This window comes from Microtus oregoni, unplaced genomic scaffold (assembly GCF_018167655.1).
Source record: "Microtus oregoni isolate MIOR12 unplaced genomic scaffold, Mior012 000074F_000, whole genome shotgun sequence".
Classification (NCBI taxonomy): Eukaryota; Metazoa; Chordata; class Mammalia; order Rodentia; family Cricetidae; genus Microtus; species Microtus oregoni.
Genome location: NW_024543987.1, coordinates 529,966 through 551,686, shown reverse-complemented (window position 1 = coordinate 551,686; position 21,721 = coordinate 529,966). Strand labels below are relative to the sequence as shown.

At 44.1% G+C, this 21,721-nt stretch overlaps 1 protein-coding gene across 10 annotated transcripts in view; it reads left to right on the top strand.

The window, feature by feature from the left end:
* Positions 1-21,721, top strand: part of Sh3kbp1 (SH3 domain containing kinase binding protein 1) — a 317,007-nt gene that overhangs the window by 265,700 nt on the left and 29,586 nt on the right. For all 10 annotated transcript variants that reach the window (XM_041642315.1, XM_041642313.1, XM_041642317.1 and 7 more), the window contains one exon: positions 21,336-21,421. In XM_041642315.1, coding sequence (XP_041498249.1) covers positions 21,336-21,421 — 86 coding nt within the window. The remainder of the gene's footprint in view (positions 1-21,335; positions 21,422-21,721) is intronic.

Below are 21,721 nucleotides of genomic sequence, written 5' to 3'. Positions count from 1 at the left end.
TAAGCGCATGGTTTGAATTAAGTATATTCGCATCATTGTGCAATCATTTCCAGAACGTCCCCCCTCTTGCATAACTGTACCTCTATACCCATTAAAGAGCGACTCTCCACTGCCATCTCCCTGTATCCCCAAAAGCCATTATTCTACTCCCCGTCTCTATGATTTTGACCCCTAGGTACTTATATAAGCAGAATCCAAGCGCATGGCTGTTTTCACTTTGCATGACGTCCTTCCTCAGTGCTCATCTGTGTTGTCAAGTGACCCATTTACTTACAATAACAAGAGCACCAAATGCCCCCCCCAAGGAACACTGACCAAATACACAGACACTTCATGGCCTAGATGTCTGAGAGCTATCAGAAAGCAGGCAGCAGTGTTGGGTGCTGACATGTCTGTGTATAGGAGGCTGTCTGCCCAGCCGAGCATGGGCTGTGGGTATTTCCACAGCATTTGAGTTAACATTCTGTAGGTGTTGTGCCAGGGTTCAATCGAACCACTGCCTCTGTGAAATGGCCCTTGTGAGAATGAATTGGATCATAACCTCCAATGTGCTGGTCAGGTCCCTATGTGTCATAATCCTCTCTTCTGATAGGTAGTAAAGAGCTCTTTGCATGCGATGAGGCCACTTGGAAGCCCCAGTAACTCGAGCAACAGCCACATCAGTGGTGTGCTCATCCCAGAAGCTAACACACCAGGAGTAAAAGGTTATATAAACAGAGGTGCTTCTGAAGAGAATCTGACCTATACAAACAGAGAGAAGATGTAGAGCAGGAAACATCATCCATCACTTTATAGCTGGCAAAAGGGCAGCCAAGGCCTCATGCTGCCAAATCCCGATGGTCTTCAGGGATTACACACATCTCAATAAACTTAATAGCATGTTCTATTGCTAACATAAACATGTTCCCGCTGCTTTTTATAATGATCTAATCAAAAGAGAAGTGGTGTTCTCACTACTCCCTCCTTGTCTTTGATAGCTACCCTTGACCCTGTGACTGTGGGACAGGTGCAGCTTTGTTATCCCAGCTTAGCTTACAGGCCCAAGAGGTCACGTTCACTTCCTGCCTCTGCCTAGCTCTTCTCAGCCTCCAGTTCTCAAATCCACTTGTGAGTTAGAAGGGCAGGATACCAAGGAGGATGCACATGAGGACTATCTGTGTATATTCAGTAGTGGGAAACAAATTCTTACCATTGCTGTGCCATCAGAATAACCTGTGAAAAGACAGATTCTCTCAGCCCTACTCACCCTGTGGCTGCTCGGCCCCCAAGGCTTTGCACTACTGTGCAAGGGGATGGGGAGATGGAGGAAAAGCCCCAGGTTCTGGCATAGCCCATTGGAAGGAGGCTATTGGCTCAGTGGCTTTCGGACTTGAGCAAACTCCAGAATCACATAAACAATGCGTATTGGTGGGCCCCATCCCATGGTTGTGACTCGGTAGACCTGTAATAGACTTGGGAATCTGCATTTTGTTTGGGGGGTTTGTTTTAATTTTTTTTTTTGAGACAGAGTGTCTTTTAGCTCAGGCTGCCCTTAAACATGCTGTGGATTCAAAGATGATGTTGAACTTCTAAACCTCTTAACCTGCATCTTCCTAGTGCTGGGATCACAGGCATGTGCCACCATACTTGGCTTCTGTGGTGCTGGGAATTGAACCCAGAGCTTTGCGAATGCTAGGCAATTATGTTACCAACTAAACCATATCCCTAATCCTGGACTTTGCATTTCTCATAGTTCCCAGGTACTGCTACTGCTGCTGATGGTGAAGTCTACACCCCAGAACCACTGGTTTAGGTTCTCCCAAGTTGATGTTGGTCCTTTCCCATCATCCTCTGACCACCTCCCATGCACCTGCTGATACAGCCTGATCCCTGTGCTGCCAATCAGCATGTCCTCCTCTGGAATCATTCCAGTATCTCTCACTATTGCTCTCTTCTCCAAATGCCTGACACCTCATGTTCGGCATGGTGCTGGGGCCGATACTGTGCCACTTGGGATGCACCCACCCCCGGACTCCTTTACAGGATTTAGAGCAGATCAAGAGTGTGTGTTTTGTCATTGCCACATGCCTTACGGTGTTGAGCATATGGTAGTGGCTCATTTAACGAACACTTGTTGAATGCCATAGTTCCTTAAGTGGGGGTGCCAGTGCTTAGATTTTATTCCATTTGCCTCTTCTGTGTTCCTTCCCAGCCTCTATACAAGCTCTTCAGCATGTGTTCCTTACATTCAGAGTAGCTTAGTATGTCATGGATTTTAAGAGGAAAAAAAAAAACTAGAGATCAAAGAAAATCTCACTGCCCCTCGGTACCTAATGTACATAATACTGCTTGCTGAGCAGTTCCATTAGGAAAGTGTGTCATATATTAGTTTGAGAAGTTATTTCATTCTGCTAGATCATTTGTGGTAGGAGTGTGCCAACTGTATGCAAGCAGTCTGTGCCAGTGTCCCTCTGCAGAAAGGGCACTGTGTGCTGCGTGAAACAAACCCCCGCCAAGATTTACCTGACCAGATGGCCGGCAGGCTAACAGACAGATGATTAAGCCAAAGGACACACAGTTCTCACTGGCAGGTCTTGCTGGAGAAGGAGGTATTCCAGCTTCAGCTGCTGTGTCCGGGCTGGAACTCGCCAGCAGCCAACAAGCTGCTGCCATGTGGCCCTTGCAGGAAAGCTTTCCTTCTCTTTGAACAGGAAGAACTAGCTCCAAGGAAAGGGATCTCTGTGGAAGAAGAGCATAGTCTGTGTTTACATGCGCACGCTCAACAAAAAGCGCACCAAGGACCCACTGTGAGCCAGGCACTGTTCTGGATCTTAGGGAGGGTGGGGCTCATGTGTTCCTGTTCAGTTCTCAGGCGTTCTATTCAGGGACATCAAAAGGACACCAGAAGGGCACCAGCAAAGAAGTTCGTGTCCAGTCTAAGCAAGTTGAAGCACCCTGTAAGGACGCGACAGTGCCTAGTGTCTTCCTCAGGTATTTGCATTCCTCGGCACTGGTAAGAAGGGTCCTCTGATTTCTAGAAAGTGCATATGTAATTTTAATATGAAAAATGACTTCCAAAACTGCTACCAGGCTTAACTTTAAAATGGTGAGTGCCACGTGCAGTAGTAGCTCACGTGTCGCTCGAGCATTTGGGAAGCGGAAGTGGGAGCATCACAAGTTTCAGGCCAGTCGGGACTATGTAGTGAGACCCTAAATTAAAGAATGGGAATGCCAAAGAAAGAAAACAAATCGAGTGATGTTGGGAAAGTTCTATAGGCCACAAGTGTCTTCTCAATTTCTGGGCCTTGGTTATTATTTCATGGTGCGTTGAACTGACTCTGCTCACCCTGTGCAACCCACCCAATAACAGAGGAGCTGCTGGCGACCCAATGACCATTCTGTCTACTCTGTTTTGAGGCCTGAACATAAATAGATCTCAGTTAGCATGCACGGGTGTGCATGTGTGTGTGTGTGTGTGTTGTGGGGTTATAAGTTTAATAGTTTCTATTACCGACTTAATAAAAATAGATTCAGAAGCATCTGTGAGAAGAGAGCCTAACGCTTTGCAGAAGGGCCCAAAAGTAAAATGGAGAAAGTAAGGACATGATGAAAAAAGAAAATTGACATGGGCTCTACAAATTGCCTTTTGTAAAAGACAGAAAACCAGAAACCTGAGGAGCAGAGCAGGTGCTTGCCGTCAAAGGAAGGGAGGTAGAAGCAAGCCGGCTAGAGGTTAGACAGAAACAGGTTTGTCAATCCTCAGCAACCCAGACACCCTAAGTCATAATCGGTTTTCTTTTTCTTCTAAAGAATGAGGAAGCTAGAGAAGGACTTTTGCTCTCAGGAGAGAGATAGTGGGAGGGAGGGAGGGGAGGGGGAAAGACACTGATTTACCTGCAACCTGCTGCGAGTGCCTGTGCTCCGCATGAAAGGAGCAGGTATATCCTAAGGCATAGGTAACAGACATGGGGTCCCCATGAAAGGGAGGGAGGCACAGCTAGTAGGTGTTAGGGGAAGTCAGGCAAGCTAGGGTGAAGCGGGGAAAGTTGAGAGCTGAACGGGGAGTACAGGAGTCTGTGCTGTTTGACTGTTACGGAGAGGAACCTGTCCATAGTCCACAGCGTGCAAGGCATGGGGGAAGGAAAAGGCACTGTTGGGAATGGATCACCCAGGTGGCCGTCATGGGGAGAGGCTTAAGAGGTTGATGAAAGAAGAGGGGGGAGGCTAGGGTTCTGTAAGCTAGTGTTCTCCCACATGGATAGCACTGTGTTCTGGGGCTTGATGAATCTGTGATAAATACTTAAAAGTGAGCAGACAGTTTAGACTCCAGAGGATAAGACTTCTGAAAGATGGTGAGAGGTATGATCTTGATCCTGCAATATCAGGACTTGAGAGACAGAGCCTTCGGGCTCTGTCTATTATCTGGCAAAGCGAAGTTAATAGCCTCTACTTTGGCTTGTGGCTGAGAGTGTGAGGTCTATGCAGGCCATTCAGTGAGGAGGTGATGGATGTAGGGGCATTGACTACTGGCCTCAGACTCTCAGAGGATGCTATGCTTTGGCTTGGGATGTGAAAGATGTGATGCTAGAATCTGGGCATGGGGTTGTGAGCAGAACTTCTGCTCACCTCCCAAATCTGTGTTACTTTGTTGTTGTGGACAAACACCTGGAGAAAACAGGAAGAAAAAAAGAATTTATTTTGGCTCATGGCCTGGTAGGGTTATTCCATGTTGTTTGGTGCAACGTGCTTAGGCAGAACATTGTGTCAGCAAGAGTGTGGGGGCAGAGAGCTGTTTACCTCATAATGGACAGGAAGCAGAAAGACATGAGGGGGCTGAGAATAAAAAAATAACCTTCAAAGACACACCTTCAGTGACCCATTTCATCTAGGTAGACTCATCTTCTAATGTGACCACAGCATGCCCAAAATAGCAGTACCAGGTAGGAGGACCAAGTGTTCAATGCATGAGCCTGCGAGGCACATGTTGTACTCAAGCCGTAACACTATCCTGTGAAGGCCTAGAGGCTCTGCTGAGAGGATTGGAGCTAGCACAGGATATGGCAGTGCGGTGGAGTTGCATTCCCCCCACTTAGAGTGATTGCAAGAGAAATAGGAGCAATGAGTGATTGATGGGCTTGGAGGCAAAGATTAAGTAAGCATTTATGTACCACACGTAACTAAATGCTTAGAGAATAGTAGTTCTATCTCTTGAGACCGACTTACCAGCATAGAAGTTATGTTTTTGTCAGATTGACTAAGGCATCCTGGTTGTTTATGTACCTAGGTTACAACTCAGCAGAAAATAAGCCCCTAGGTACTGATTGGTATGGGGTATATAGTCCCTGTGTCTACCAGAAAAAAAGCATCAAGAAGACCCCCTTTGGTATAAGTGAACCAATAGATTTAAGTGAACCTATTGATTACAAAGGAAGAACAAAGACTGGTGAATGAGTACATGTAAGTGTTCCGTGCATTGGCCTGCAAGATGTGCACCAGGGTACTTATATCATCATTTGGAGTTTGAATTGCTTAAGTGCTTTGTTTTGAAAATTTGTAATGATGCCTTACATGACTGTTTTAGTACTGTTCTTCTTTTCTACAAGTTGAGATGAAGGATTCTCTTAAAATTTTATTTTTCAATTGACTTTATGTGTATCCATGTGTGTTTGTGTGTGGGGGATATTCTAACTAGTTTCCTAAAAATTGTTTTTATTAAGCTATATATTTTTCTCTGCTCCCTTCCCTTCTACCCTCTCCCATGGTCCCCATGCTCCCAATTTACTCAGGAGATCTTGTCTTTTTCTACTTCCCACGTGGATTAGATCCATGTATATCTCTCTTAGGGTCCTCATTGTTGTCTAGGTTCTCTGGGATTATGAATTGTAGGCTGGTTTTCTTTGCTTTATGACTAAAAGCCACTTATGAGTGACTAATATTATATTTGTCTTTGGGTCTGGGTTACCCCACTCAATATGATGTTTTCTAGATCCGTCCAGTTGCCCACAAATTTCAAGATTTCACTTTTTTCCTGCTATGTAGTACTCCATTGTGTAAATGTACCACATTTTCCTTATCCATTCTTTGGTCGAGAGGCATTTAGGTATTTCCAGGTTCTGGCTATGGCAAATAATGCTGCTATGAACATAGTTGAACACATGACCTTGTGGTACAATTGAGCATCCTTTGGGTATATTCCCAAAAGTGGTATTGCTGAGTCTTGAGGAAGGTTGTTTCCTATTTTTCTGAGAAATCACCATACTGATATCCAAAGGGGCTGTACCAGTTTGTGTAACATGAGGGCCTGCTTGTTGGGGTTTCTGTCCTGCCCAGTTCCCATAGCCCGTAAATCCCAAAGAAAATCACACAGAGATCTCCATAAGTTATAAAGCTGATTGGCCCATTAGCTCAGGCTTCTTATTTACTCTTCTAACTTATATTAACCCATTATTCTTATCTATGTTAGCCACATGGCTCAGTACCTTTTTCAGCAGGGCAGGTCACACCCTGCTTCTTCATTGTCTGGACAGGACTGCAGAAAGAGCTTCCTTCTTCCCAGAATACTCCTGTTCTCATTGCCCTGCCTCTACTTCCTATCTGGTTGTCCTGCCTATACTTCCTGCCTAGCTACTGGCCAATCAACATTTATTTAAAACATAATTGACAGAATATAGACAATTGTCCCACATCAAGTTTACACTCCCACCAGCAGTGGAGGAGTGTTCCCTTTATGCCACATCCCCTCCAGCATAAGTTGTCATCAGTGTTTTTTATCTTGGCCATTCTTACAGGTGTAAGATGGAATCTCAGAGTTGTTCTGATTTGCATTTCTCTGATGACTAAGGATGTTGAACATTTCCTTAAGTGTCTTTCAGCCATTTTAGATTCCTCTGTTGAGAGTTCTCTGCTTAGGTCTATACCCCAATTTTTATTGGATTTTTGTTCTTTAGGTGACCAATTTTTTGAGTTCTTTGTATACTTTGGAGATCAGCCCTCTGTCTGATATGGGGTTGGTGAAGATCTTTTCCAATTCTATAGGCTGCCATTTTGTCTTATTTACTGTGTCCTTAGCTTTACAGAAGCTTTTCAGTTTCAGGAGGTCCTATTTATTAATTGTTTCTCTCAGTATCTGTGCTACTTTGGTTATATTTAGGAAGCAGTCTCCTGTGTCAGTGTACTCAAGTGTACTTCCTACTTTCTTTTCTATTAGCTTCAGTATATCTGGCTCTATCTTGGGGTCTTTGATCCATTTGGACTTGAGTTTTGTGCATGGTGATAGATATGGGTCTATTTTTATTCTACATGTTGCTATCCAGTTATGTCATATGCTGACTAGTTTTATGTCAATGTGACATGAACTAGAGTCACTTTAGATTCAAGAACCTAAAGTAAGAAAATGTTCCAACCAGACTGGCCTGTGGTGCATTTTCTTGTTTGATGATTGAGGTGGGAGGGCCAGTTTACTGTACACTATGCTACCTGTGGGCAATTAGTCCTGAGTGTTCTGAGAAAGACAGCTCAACAAGCCCTGGGGAGTCAAGCAGTGAGCAGCAATTCTCTACAGCCTCTGCTTCCGTTCCTGCAGCCAGGCTCCTGCCGTGATTTCCCTCAATTATGAACTAAAAGCTATAAGGCAAAATAAACCCTTTCCTCTCCAAGTTCCTGAGGGGAGGTGTGGAGAGTATTTTTATTTTTAATTTTATGTGCATGGTTGTTTTGCCTGCACATACGTCTGTGCACCATGTGTGTGCAGCAGACACAGAAGCCAGAAGAGGGCGTTGAATCCCCTGGCACTGAGGTTACAGAGGGTTGTCATCCCCACTAGGGGTACTGGGAATAGAGCCCAGGTGTTCTAGTGCTCTTAACTTCTGAATCATCTCTCTAGCTTTGTGTAGGGTTTAAAGAAGTCACTGTACTTTAGACCCTAACTCCTAGCATGAAAACTTTAGAGATAGCACCACATCTATTTGCATTTCCCCCTCCCTTGAATGGAAGAGTTTTCTCATATAGTGGAAAGCAGGTCATGTTCTGGAACCCCCTGAGGAGCTAGAGACATGTACCCCCACAGACAGCAGATCAGAAAGCCACCAGGGAGTCAAAGCACATAGTATCCCCTAGAAACAGTGACAGTGTCAGGAAGAGGAGGCTGGGAATGGAGGGGACATTGAACGCATAATGCAGAAGAGCACCAGCAGGTTCAAGGGAAGCCTCTCATGCTGGGGGTTTGTCGATGTTACGTGCTGACCAAATTGCATTTGTATTTGCACTCTTTTCTCTTTCCACCCACACATACAGTGCAATTGATTTGCTGCAGCAAAATCCAGAAGTAGTGACAGGGTTTAGCCCTGACTGGGCCACATTGATTTTCCTGCCACTGGGCGGCCAGAATAGGGCATGAGACACTAGGAGGTATCAGCTCCTCCCAGTGCCATTTGGTTTCTAGCATGATTTTCCTACCGCTGCTATCTTTTTACTGCTCTTCCTCTTAAGTGGCACCCTCCAGACTGTCCTCACAGTCGCTCAATCATGAGTTCTCTCTCCTCCTGACACTGACAAGAGCTGGGCCCAGCTTCTTTCAAGACCCTCATTTGCCTTTGAAACACCAAGATGGGGAAGTAGAAATGAAATCTGCGGGTGACATCATTCCTTCGCCCTTCTGGGGGTGCTGGGCTCTGGAGGGGGAGGTCCACTTGCAGGTGTCCTTACAGAGTCTGTACAAAGCATAGAGATTAGGAGAGAAATTGAGTGAGAAATGTCCTATCACCTTCCAGCATGCCTTCACCTCCTATAAATAGCAGAGCTTGCTTGTGTTCATCGGGGTGAAGACATGCATTGTAAGAAAGCTGCCAGCAAAATCACTCTGGTTCTTGTGTCCCTGGCATTACTTGAGCAGTCCCATAATTCACTGGGACTACTTTCTGAATCCTGAAGTCTGTGGTGCCTGGGACATGTTTTGTCTATAAGATGGTTATGTGGAGACTCCAAGATCTCAGCATGGCACTTTTCTGGGAAAGGGCAGAAAGCCCTTTCAAGTAATGAATAAAGGAAACCCGTTTTGCCCCTTCTTGATGGAAGGTTCCTCCTCCAGGGCTTGCTATATTGTGGGGCAGAATGCTCCTAGATGCTCTCCACATTTGCTGTCTTCACACATGTTGTAAGTCCCCTTTCAGTTACTACTCTGAAAGAGAAAGCCCCTCAAGAATAAAATACACGAATGTGGAGAGGACCCTTTGTATTATCACCATCTCAAGCATGGTAGAAAAAGACAAAGCTAGGCATCAGTAATCTCTATCTGGTTCCTGCTCTGCTGCCCATCAGCTTCCAGGCCTTGTGCCCATCCATTTCGCCCTCTGCGCAGAGAAATTCAGGCAGAGGCCTGTAACAAAGCAGGAAATGGAGCTGGGTAGTCCCTGCCCAACATTTAATTCAAAGCTGAAGGCTGAGATATTAAGCAGGTAGCCAGGGGAGTTACTGTCCCAGTTTGCTTTCTATTCCTATGATATAACACTAAACAAAGTCAAATTGAAGAGGAGAGGGTTTATTTAGCTTAAGGTTTACAGTCCATGATGAAGGGAAGCCAAGGCAGGAAACTGAAGGCAGGCATTGTAGCAGAGACCATGAGGAATGCTGCTTATTGGCTTGCTTCCTGTGACTTGCTCATCTTCCTTTCTTATAGAAACCAGGGGTGGCACTACCTGTAATGAGCTGTCCCCCACCCCAATCAATCATCAATCAAGGAAATGCCTCCCCAGATTTACCTGCAGGCCAATCTAATGAAGGCAATTCCTCCGCTGAGATTCCCTCTTCCCAGATGTGTCTAGGTTGTTTCCAATTGAGATAAAGTGCACAGCAGTGCACTGCCCTTAGCCTTCGCATCTTGGGGGCATCACTGGGATGAGATGTTATTGGATGGATGCACAAAGACTTTCTCCATGTTTCACAGTACAGAGGGATAATGAGTAAGATTTCCTGGTTGGGAGACAGGAAGGAGACAGAGCAGCACAAGCAGTTTCTCTGTGATATCACCTTTGAAAAGTGTAATCATTTCTATGATGTCACAGTTCCAGAGTGGAATGAGAGGTGGTGAAAATTAGAAGACTCACCCTGTGTGCCCTAATGGTTGCCTGCACATGGGAAATGGGGCTTCTTTAAATTTTCTTTTCTAGTCTTTTTCAACTCTGCCCCCCCACCCCATACTTTTTTTTTTTAAACATCTAAAGCTGAAAGATTTGCATTATGGTAGCACATGATGTTGCGGGAAGGGGGCTGCTAATGAAATCCCCATACAGACTTGGGAGTCTTTTTCTGTAGGAACTGTTCTTTCTTGCTTCATCTCCACATAGCTCTAAAAGATTGGTATCTGCTTGGTGGTTTTCTGTGATGATGCTGGTAGCACTATCATAGATTTGATAGTGTGCTTCTTTTGGCTTCTTGCATTCTTCAACACCATTTCCATCCCACATGTCTTGGCTTAACTGTCCCAGCTTGGGCTAAATTAGGCCATGCCACTGGCTGAGTTCATGTTCTCAAGGGTTGCACAGGGTTGTGCGTCTTCCACATTCTCCTCTATGCACGAGCCCTATGTTGTCTCAGGTCCATTGGGTCACACTGGATGCATGCATTTTGTTTATTATTGGCACCTCTTCATTTGGGAGCAAAAATTATTTACCCAACTGGGAGTGAGCAAGGGTAACACATAGCCTGGTATTGTCGGTGACTCACTGTCCCCAAGGCCAGGTCCTCTGCCTTGAAGATCAAGAGACTTGAAAAATAAAGCAGCTTCAGTGGAGACAAGAGGCTCAGAAGTTCAAGGTCATTCTTGGCTATATAGAAGGTTCTAGGCCAACCTGGGAAACAAGAGATCTTGCATCTAAAGAAATAAATGAATGAGTAAATAAACAAGTCCACTTAGAGAAGTGCTATTGGTCTCTGCAGTTAGAGCTAATAGGTTCAAATCTAGATCCTGGGACTTGAATACTTTTGTGATTTTTTCATTGGCAAGTGACTTAGCCTCACTTAGCCTCAGGTTCTTTCACTATATAATGAGAAGCAAGATATGCACAGGGCAGTTTCTCAGGAATCAGACTGTGCCAGCAGAACATGGGGCTATGTTGTGGGGCTTCATGCACGCAGAAGCAGGATCAGGCAGAGGAAAAGTTAAATTGTCATAATGGTTCCACAAGCCCCTGTGAGGTCCGCAGGGCGCTCTGTAGTAAAATTGTCCACTTGAGTTGTCCCATGTTGGCTAAGGAGGCTCTCTTCAGCCAAGTCTCTCTCTGGAAGGACTAAAAGCTGGAAGCTACCCATCACAGCATTCTTCGATACCCACCCTACTCTGCGAGGGATCCCCCAAGGCATAGTGAATAGCTCCTTTGGTGATTGTGAGGGTGGAAAAGTCCATACATGAAGGACTCTGTCTCATTACCTAATAGGTGATGGTCCTTGAGCAAGCGGTAGCTGCTGCTGTTATTTAATGGGATCTTAGGATCTATTTCTCCCTATTAGGACTGCTCAGACGTCTGTGATTTAGCTTCCTTGCTCAAGAAAGCAAGGGGACTTCTATGGTATTCAGTTACCTATCATGCAAGTGTCAAACTAAAACTTCTACGAAAAAAATATGGAAATAGAATCATTTTGATTTCAAATTTAAGCTTCTTTATTTAGTTTCGTTTTTTTTTTCATTTTTGTTAGTCCTTGGAGAATGTTGTGCAATTTGTTTTGATGGTATCCACTCCCTCCTCAACTCCTCTCAGATACATCTCCTTGCCCTATCCACTGAATTTTGTGCCTGTGTTTATTTTTTTTAACTCATTAAGCCAGTTTGCGCTGCTCACATACTCTTAGACGAGTACTGTCAATCTACCAGGGGCCACAGTCTTAAAGAAAACTGACTCTTTCTTTCCCATTGGGTCACACTGGAGGCTCAGCTAGGGATGGGACTTTATGCCTACCTACCCCTCCTTGCTGGGATTTAGTTTGGCTTGAGCTTTTGTGTGTATTATCACAACAGCTGTGAGTTTGCATGTGTCCATGCCCTGATATGCCAGGAAAACTGTTTCCTACTCGTCATCCACCACTTCTGGCTCTTACAATCTTCCTATACCCTCTTCCCCAATGTTCCTTTAGAAGGAGGGGGTATGAGTCTGGACAGCCTTGTTCTTCTGTCTTTGGTTAGATGGTGCTATTCATAACCAGCCTTCTCCTGTGTTCTCCTTTTAATTGTTGTGGGTATAGAAACCCAACAGAGGAAAAACGCTGGCAGGAGCCAGTAAATGATGAAAGAATGAGCTCCTTTCTCTTTTTTAGGGTTCAACACCATCCTTTCTGGAAAAAAAATGGTACCCTTGTAGTGAACAGACTGTGGTAGAATGGAGACCATCAAGAGCTGCATCCCCATTGGGTATCATCCACTAGAGACTTGTGCTTCAGTAAATTTCAGAAATTCTGGTATTTTTCAGGACTGAAATTCATTAGCATTGTTGTAAAGAGGCTATAAATATAGTGAAAGGCATTTACAAATAGACATTGTAAAATGCTTACACACCCACAGTCTGAACACTGTCAAAACACCAGCTGCAGCTTCCCTACTTGGAAGGATCAGAACTTTTTTTAAACTACACCTACTGTGTTTTCAAAATAGGCTTGCTTCTAGCTCTAGATAGAAGAGCATTTCAACCGAAACCCGTGTCTAGCTCTTGGCATGAGGGATCAGAGAGCTCAATTAGAGAGAAGAGCCAGTATTCCAGTCTCCTTATCCAAGTGTGGTCCATGTTCTGGAATCTAGGGAAGTCACTTGGGGATGGTTAGTTCCTATTTCTTCAGGCTGATTCCCCATGCTTCAGCCTGTAGAGCCTCAGATAAGCCACAGAAGCATGAAACTATCCCCTTAGGTAGAAACCCTCCTTGGCAAGAGTTCACTGCAAATGCCATTCGAGAGGAAGTCACCCTAACAACTGATATATTTTTTCCTTTTTATCAAATGCCATCAGAACAGAGATCCTGAAATTGGGGATAGAGCCATTAGTAGCTATGTGTTTTTTGCAATTGTATTTTTCATTTGTATTATATTCTATATTTCTATCAGTTGTGAACCCCAAATGCCCTTTACAGCAAAAGTTCTATGTTGATGGATGCTATGTTAGAATGTATTCAATTCTTTAGACTTAATGCTGTATTAATTTGCCCAGGCTATTATAACAAACTACCTGAGCAGTGTAAACAGCAGACATTTACCTTATCACAGTTATAGACGCATTATACTAGGAGGGAAGACATGACAAGATTCACTTCTGCATGGCCCCGAGAGCTTGCTTGGTATTTAAGACCACTTGCTACTCTTCCAAAGGACCTAAGTTCAAATCCAAGCACTACCTCTTCTGACCGCCACAAGTACCAGGCATGTACTCTGTGCACATCCATACATGCAGGCAAAACATCCCCTGGAACTGGAGTTATAGATGGTTGTGAGCCACTGTGAGGGTGCTGGGAACTAAACCCAGGTCCTCTACAAGAGCAACAAGTGTTCCTAAGTTCTGAGCCATCTCTCCAGCCCTATAATAAATGAAAAATGTGAATACAAGAAAAAGGGGCTGGAGAGATGGCTCAGCAGTTGTGAGTATATTGTTTTTCCAGAGAATTTGAGTTCAATTCCCAGCACTCATGTCAGGTGGCTGGCAATTGCTTATAACTCCACCTCCAGGGAATCCAATGGTATCTTTGGTTTCCTGCACTCAGGTAGCATACACTCACACAGATAAACAAACATACACATGAATAGAAGGGAAAATAAATCTTTAAAAATAAATAGAAGGAAAAACCCCCTATAAACTTATTCCCGAGACAAGTACTATTCACATTTTAAAAAAATATTACTTGCCCATATTTTTCCTGTGTATGATTCAGCTTGGTTTTTGTCAATCTTACACAGGTGTTATCATATAGACGATCATAAAACTTTATGACTTGGACAAAATGCATCTATTATACAACTGTATAATGCATTCCCATTTCAAAAAATTTGGCCAGTGTTCCTGGATTCCACAGGTATTTTTCAGGCACTGAGCTGGGTAATGAAAAATCACTCATCAGACTTCCCAGGAATAACTGCCATAAATATTCTTCTAGTCTTAAAAAAGAATTCCTCTTCCTAACACATAAGGGAGGCATGTGGGAGGATGCATATTCCTGTGCGTGCCATCGTTACCCCGCCTTTGTTCTCTAACATTGTAATATAGGCATTCATTCTTGTCAGGAGAAACCTGTTTGTAAGTGCCATTTAAATGCCTCATAAAAGCCCATCAAATGTCATGGTTTACTCAAATGTTTCCCTACATGTAAAATAGTCCATTGGGGTTTTTTTGTGTGTGGGGGGGGTGTTCTTCATTGTAAACAATACAACAATGCATAGAACCTATTTATTACAGACTATATCTTTCATATGGTCCAAACTATGGCTCAGAAGTGGGTTCAAAGCATATGAACACTTAAAATCTATATTCTATTCTTAAAACTCAATTAATTTGTCCTATGATATTCCACAGATCTGAGTAACTTTCAAAATTTCATGATATAGCAGGTGAAATAAACTTGAGACGAAGAGAAAAACACTGCATGACCATATCTTCATGTGGGGTCTAAGAGTGACAAATAAGGAGAGGGTGATCAAGGAAGATAGCCAGTATCAGTCCTGGACTGCATATGTACGCATATGCATACCACCAACACATATACCACTCAAATGCATGCAGACATGCCCCACACAAATATAGAAAATAAACTAAAAGGTTAAAACACTATTTCCGAAAGAAAAAGACCTATAAAAGAATAAAATAGTTGAGTCATATAGTAATAATGGGCACTGAAGTCATCTCCAGCCCTTGAGATAGGCTCTCATTTGCTAAGAAACTTCCAGTTAACTCGAAGTATGCAGCAGCTCTAAGATTGAGAGTAGCCAAAATACATCATGAAACCATGTGTTCTGAAGCAGTCAAATTTTGAAGAACATGTGATCAGTTCAGAAGCAACCCTCCTCCTCACCGTCAGCTCCTCTGATGTGCTTCAGCTGCCCACCAGGATGTCAAACCAGCTTGCCTTTTGACGGCTTTCAGAAGCCTCCCTTCCTGGATGCCAAAAGCCAAGCACACTCGTCCTTCCAATACAGTGGTATAATATTTATATATAGTGTACCCAGTGTTCCCCATACTTTGAATCACCTTTATTTCTTACAATCATGCTTCACTCTAGATATCATGCTATGGTGTTATTCCCGTACTCTTTATGGAATGCTGACAAGAAAAATCTACAATCAACATGTGACTTTCCCCTAAGTATTTTCATTTCTTTTTCGTTTCAACTTTTTAAACTGTGTGCCTGCACAAAAGAATGTGTACTTGCATGCACACACACACACACACACACACACACGAGTGTAGGTGCTGGTGGAGACTAGAAACTGGGGTCAGATTCCCTGGTGCTTGTATCACAGATGGTTATGGGCCACCCAGCATGGCTGCGGGAACTGAACTCAGGTCCTCTGCGAGAGCAATGCAATCTCTTAACTCTCCAGTCCCCTTATTTTTTTTCTAAAGTACAACTCTATTTACTGTGGTATTATCCACTGAACTCAGGGCTTCACATGTCCTAGGCAAGAACTCTATTGTAACACTCTATCCCCAGCACAAATATTTTTGTTTTTCATTGGAAAATAGTTAATTGCATATATTTATGGGTATAGTATGACATTTTAGTACACACATATAGTTCATTGTTGATCCTATCAGGATGATTGGCTTATCTGTCACCTCAGGTATTTATTCTTTCTTTATGTTGGGAATGTTCAAAAACCCTATTAGCAATTTTGAAATATTTAATCAATTGCTGTTGGCTATAATTTCTAGTCATTCTATAGAGCATTACAATAAATCTATGTGGCCATAGATTTATTAATTATCTTTCCATTTCTCTCTTCTCTATACCTTCCTCAAGCTTTGGTAATCACTGTTCAGTTTTCTATTTCTTTGAGATCAGTGTTAATTAAAAAAAATATTCGTGTGGGGGTGTGTGGAGGTCAAAGGACAACTTTATGGAATTGGTCTTTCCTTCCACGTTTCTGTGGTCTCCAGGAATTGAACTCAGGTTACTGGGATTTCATCTTTCCAGCACCTGTGGTTTTCCCTTGAGGCGGGGAGCCATCACTATGTAGCCCAGGCTGAATTGACTTTTGTAATCCTCCTGCTTCCATTATGTATCCTTGGCTGATCTCAGGCTTGTAATCCTCCTGCCTCCACCTCTAAGGTACTGAAATTATAGGCATGCGTTATCACTGTCAGCTAAGTGTTTTCCTTTTTGTTACTAGAAATTCTAAACAATGTAAGGTTGTGATGGGCATTACCCTGATTGTTAATGATTTTGAGCCATTTTTTTATGTACCTATTGTCCATGTGGATATCCCCTTTTGAGAAATGCCTAACTCTGGTCATTGTGGTTTTATTGTTGAGTTGTACAGTTAGTTGAATCTCTGTGTGCAGAACTAGTAGAAAGTTGACTATACCTTCAAATGAGTAGATGCGGAGGCCCAGAAAATCAAAAGTTTTTAAATACCTCCTCCCTGTCCCCCCCCCCCCCCCCGCCGCCTACATCCCACCACACCAAATGGCTTGGTATATGCCCAAGGCAGCAGCCTTGAGGGCCCTAAATTTTGGTTGTCCTATATAGAAAGGGAGTCTGAGGTGGTCCCCAGTTGGGGACTCCAAAGCCTTAGGATGTTGGATGAGATAGTAAATAAAGGCCTGGCCCATCTCTGAAGATATTTCCCTTCCAAGCTCTCCAGTAGATCATGTTCTTTCTGGACTTCTGTTTCAACCTCGCTCTGATCCAGCAAGTTCCATAATGCACATTCTAGAGCAGGCTTTGTGACACGTTACCCTCAGTGAAGGCCCAACAGGGGAAACAAGATACCGGTAGTTCTCGCCACTCTGCCCTCTAGTGAGGAGTATGTGAGCGTTAAAGTTGGCTGTTTCCTTGAGAAAAGAGAGATCTAGCGCCTTCCATGAGTCCTTCACCACAGACATGCTGACATGCCAGTGTGAACTGGGGGACTCTCACGGGGCTTCATTCCTAGAAGAAGATGATTGCTGGGAGAGGGAAGGCCAGTCGTCTCCAGGGATGAGCCCCTGATAAGTTAGCCGATTTCAAGAGTTCAGCCCTAAACTCATCTAAACAATACTAAAGCAGCTTGTACTTATTTTTTTTCCATTTTTTATTGAGAAAAGGAGAAAAAAAAAACAAGTTTCCACCTCCTCCCAGCCTCCCATTTCCCTCCCCCTCCTCCCACCCTTCTCCCCCTCCCCCCACTCCTCTCCCCCTCCCTCTCCAGTACAAAGAGTAGTCAGGGTTCCCTGCCCTGTGGTAAGTCCTAGGTCCTCCCCTCTCCGTCCATTCCTAGGAAGGTGAACATCCAAACTGGCTAGGCTCCCACAAAGCCAGCACATTACGTAGGATCAAAACCCCGTGCCATTGTCCTTGGCTTCTCATCAGCCCTCATTGTTCGCCATGCTCAGAGAGTCCAGTTTTATCCCATGCTTTTTCAGTCACAGTCCAGCTGGCCTTGGTGAGCTCCCAATAGATCAGCTCCACTGTCTCAGTGGGTGGGTGCACCCCTCGTGGTCCCGACTTCTTTGCTCATGTTCTCCCTCCTTCTGCTCCTCATTGGGACCTTGGGAGCTCAGTCCAGTGCTCCAGTGTGGGTCTCTGTCTCTATCTCCATCCATCACCAGATGAAGGTTCTATGATGATATGCAAGATATTCGTCAGTATTGCTATAGGATAGGGTCATTTCAGGTTCCCTATCCTCAGCTGCCCAAGGAACTAACTGCGGACCTCAGCTTGGGCATCTGGGAGCCACTCTAGGTTTAAGTTTCTTGCCAACTCTAAGGTGGCTCCCTTAACTAAGAATTGTGCTTCCGTGCTCCCCTATCTAACCTTCCTTTATCCCAATCCTCCTTTTTCCCCAAGTTCCCCCCATTCTCCCCTTCTCCCTTTTCTCTCCCCATCTCCCCTTACCCCCATCCCACCCCACCCCCAAGATCTCAGTTTTCTCCCCGGCAATTTTGTCTACTTCCCATAGCCAAGAGGACAACTATATGTTTTTCCTTTGGTTCACCTTCTTACTTAGCTTCTTTGGGATCACCGATTGTAGACTCCGTGACCCTTGTTTATGGCTAGAAACCAATTATGAATGAGTACATCCCATATTCATCTTTTTGGGTCTGGGTTACCTCACTCAGGATAGTGTTTTCTATTTCCATCCATTTACATGCAAAATTTGAGAAGTCATTGTTTTTTACCGCAGCGTAGTACTCTAATGTGTAGATATTCCACACTTTCTTCATCCATTCTTCCATTGAAGGGCATCTAGGTTGTTTCCAGGTTCTGGCTATTACAAATAATACTGCTATGAACATAGTTGAACAAATGCTCTTGTCATATGATAGGGCATCTCTTGGGTATATTCCCAGGAGTGGTATTGCTGGGTCCAGGGGTAGGTTGATCCCGAATTTCCTGAGAGACCGAAACACCGATTTCCAAAGTGGTTGCACAAGATTGCATTCCCACCAGCAATGGATGAGGGTACCCCTTCCTCCACAGCCTCTCCAGCAAAGGCTATCATTGAAGTTTTTTATTTTAGCCATTCTGACAGGTGTAAGATGATATCTCAAAGTTGTTTTGATTTGCATTTCCCTGATCGCTAAGGAGGTTGAGCATGACCTTAAGTGTCTTTTGGCCATTTGAACTTCCTCTGCTGAGAATTCTCTATTCAGTTCAGTGCCCCATTTTTTAATTGGGTTAATTAGCATTTTAAAGTCTAGTTTCCTGAGTTCTCTATATATTTTGGAGATCAGACCTTTGTCTGTTGCGGGGTTGGTGAAGATCTTCTCCCAGTCAGTAGGTTGCCTTTTTGTCTTGGTGACAGTGTCCTTTGCTTTACAGAAGCTTCTCAGTTTTAGTAGGTCCCATTTATTCAATGTTGCCCTTAATGTCTGTGCTGTTGGGGTTACACATAGGAAGCGATCTCCTGTGCCCATCTCCTGTAGGGTACTTTCCACTTTCTCTTCTATCAGGTTCAATGTGTTCTGACTGATAGTGAGGTCTTTAATCCATTTGGACTTGAGTTTTGTGCATGGTGATAGATATGGGTCTATTTTCATTCTTCTACAGGTTGACATCCAGTTATGCCAGCACCATTTGTTGAAGATGCTTTCTTTCTTCCATTGTATACTTTTGGCTCCTTTATCAAAAATGAGGTGTTTATAGGTTTGTGGGTCAAAATTCGGGTCTTCTATACGATTCCATTGGTCGACTTCTCTGTTTTTATGCCAGTACCACACTGTTTTCATCATTGTAGCTCTGTAATAGAGTTTGAAGTCAGGGATGGTAATGCCTCCAGACAATCCTTTATTGTATAGGATTGTTTTGGCTATCCTGGGTTTTTTGTTTTTCCCTATAAAGTTGATTATTGTCCTCTCAAGATCTGTGAAGAATTTTGAAGGGACCTTGATGGGGATTGCATTGAATCTATAAATTGCCTTTGGTAGAATTGCCATTTTTACTATGTTGATCCTCCCAATCCAAGAGCAAGGGAGGTCCTTCCATTTTCTGGTATACTCCTCAGTTTCTTTCTTCAATGCCTTAAAGTTCTTGTCAAATAGATCTTTCACTTCCTTGGTTAGAGCAGCTTGTACTTATAAACTTACATACACACACACACACACACACACACACACACACACACACACACACGCACACGCACACACTCACAAAAATACACACATAGCCCAGACTTTAAGCTGTAGTGCTGGGACCCTTCATCACCTCATGTACACTTGCTTCTCTGCTCAGTCCCACCCTCTTCTCCTTTTTTCCTGTTCTCTTCCTTTCTCTTTCATGTTGTCTCAGAGAATCACCTCAGGTGTCAGTCATTGCCTTCTATGTTGTGTAAGATAAGATTTCTTGTTCTCACGCCTTTGTCCAGCCATGCCACACTGTATTTCCTGAGTTCAGCTGGCTCATAGACTTCTGGGGAATTCTTCTGTCTCAATCTCTACCTTAGGGGCATTGCAATTACAGACATATACGACTGGGCCGGGCTTTATGTGGGTTTGTAAATTTTGAACTCAAGCCCTCCTGCTTGTGTGATAAGAGCTTTAATTCAGCGAGCCATTTCCCCAGGGCACAGTCCTGCCTCTAATAGGTATGTCTTTTTATTTCCCCCAATGCCCAATTATCATGTTCCATGTGCCCCGAATTCCCCAGCCCTACTCAGGACCGTGGCCTGTAGTCATCATGCCTTGTGGACCTGTGGTCTATGTGTCTTTCCAGAGGAGGTACTTCCCACCTTGGGCCTCTCCATACTCCCACCAGACAGAGGTTTGGGGCAGTGAGTCTGTTCCTGGTATATTCTGACTTCAAGCCATGGTAACTTGCAAAGGCTGTGAGATGGACTATTTATTTCTATTGCTTTGATAGGAACAATTATTTCAACATTTCATGGTGAGGATCAGTCCTCGGATAACTTTATTTGGGGCTCATCTCCTGAATAGGGCCAAAGAGCTGCCTTTTTGGAGGGATATGGAGGGAATCTCAGGCTAGTCTACAAAGAAACTGTGTCTTTCCTTATCTTGGAGACATATTCCCATCCTCATGTGGGCTTCTTCCAGCCCAGATTCTGAGAGAAGTCACTCGTGGCATAATGGGCATAGAGTGGGGGTAGGGCATGACCACTCAGAAGCAATCTAATTTTATAGACTTGTACCCCAGTGCCAGCCTTCAAGCTGCCAGACCTCAACTTGACACCTTATGCCTGTCAACAGCCTGGCCGATGCCTCAGCCCCAGGCCAGAGAACCTTTTTCTCAAGGTTAAAAGTAGCTGACCTTTGACAAGAAGCGTTGGCTAAATTCTGTGTTCCTTAAAAGGGAAGCCGCCAGTTTGCCAGTGCTTATTTGGCCATGGGGCAGGAACAAGCCTGTGTCGCATCCTGTGGAGACAGCGGGAGAGTTTGTGGCTAGAAGTGCTTTGGCAAAGGGTCATTATTAAAATAGCCATCTTAGAAAATATGCACAGAACAGAGGGCCATCCAGTCTGCTGGCCAGTTTATACCACAGCCCGTGTGGCCGGACAGTTCATTGGCTTTCACTACCTCCCTTTGGCTCCTTTTGCAGGTAACAGTGCCATCTGCCACACACACACACACACACACACACACACACACACCACCCTCCATAATGTGTGTGCAGCCAGAATGTGGACAGAATGACAAGGGCACACTGATTATTAAATGTCTGGACTTGTGTTTTTAATGTAGGGGTGACAGTCCAAAGATTGACTTGGCGGGCAGCGCACTCTCTGGCATCCTCGACAAGGACCTCTCAGACCGCAGCAATGACATTGGTGAGTGAAGACACTGTTCTGCTTCTCTTTGGAGACTTAGAAAAGAACTGCAGGGCCTAGCTTGCCGCTTCAAGCAATGGCATGGGCTCTGTTGTGACCCCTAAAATGCTAGGCTGTCAGCCTTTGCTGGGTTTTAGGTGTCCCTGCTTCACAAGGAAAGTAAGTGATGACAATTTCTACCAGAATACAAAACACCAGGGGGGTTTTCGCCTCCCTGGCCTTAGCAAAATGCCTTGTAAGTTCTAGTGAAATGATGAATGAAGGTTTTTGTAGAAATAGGCACTTACTTAGTTCATGTTT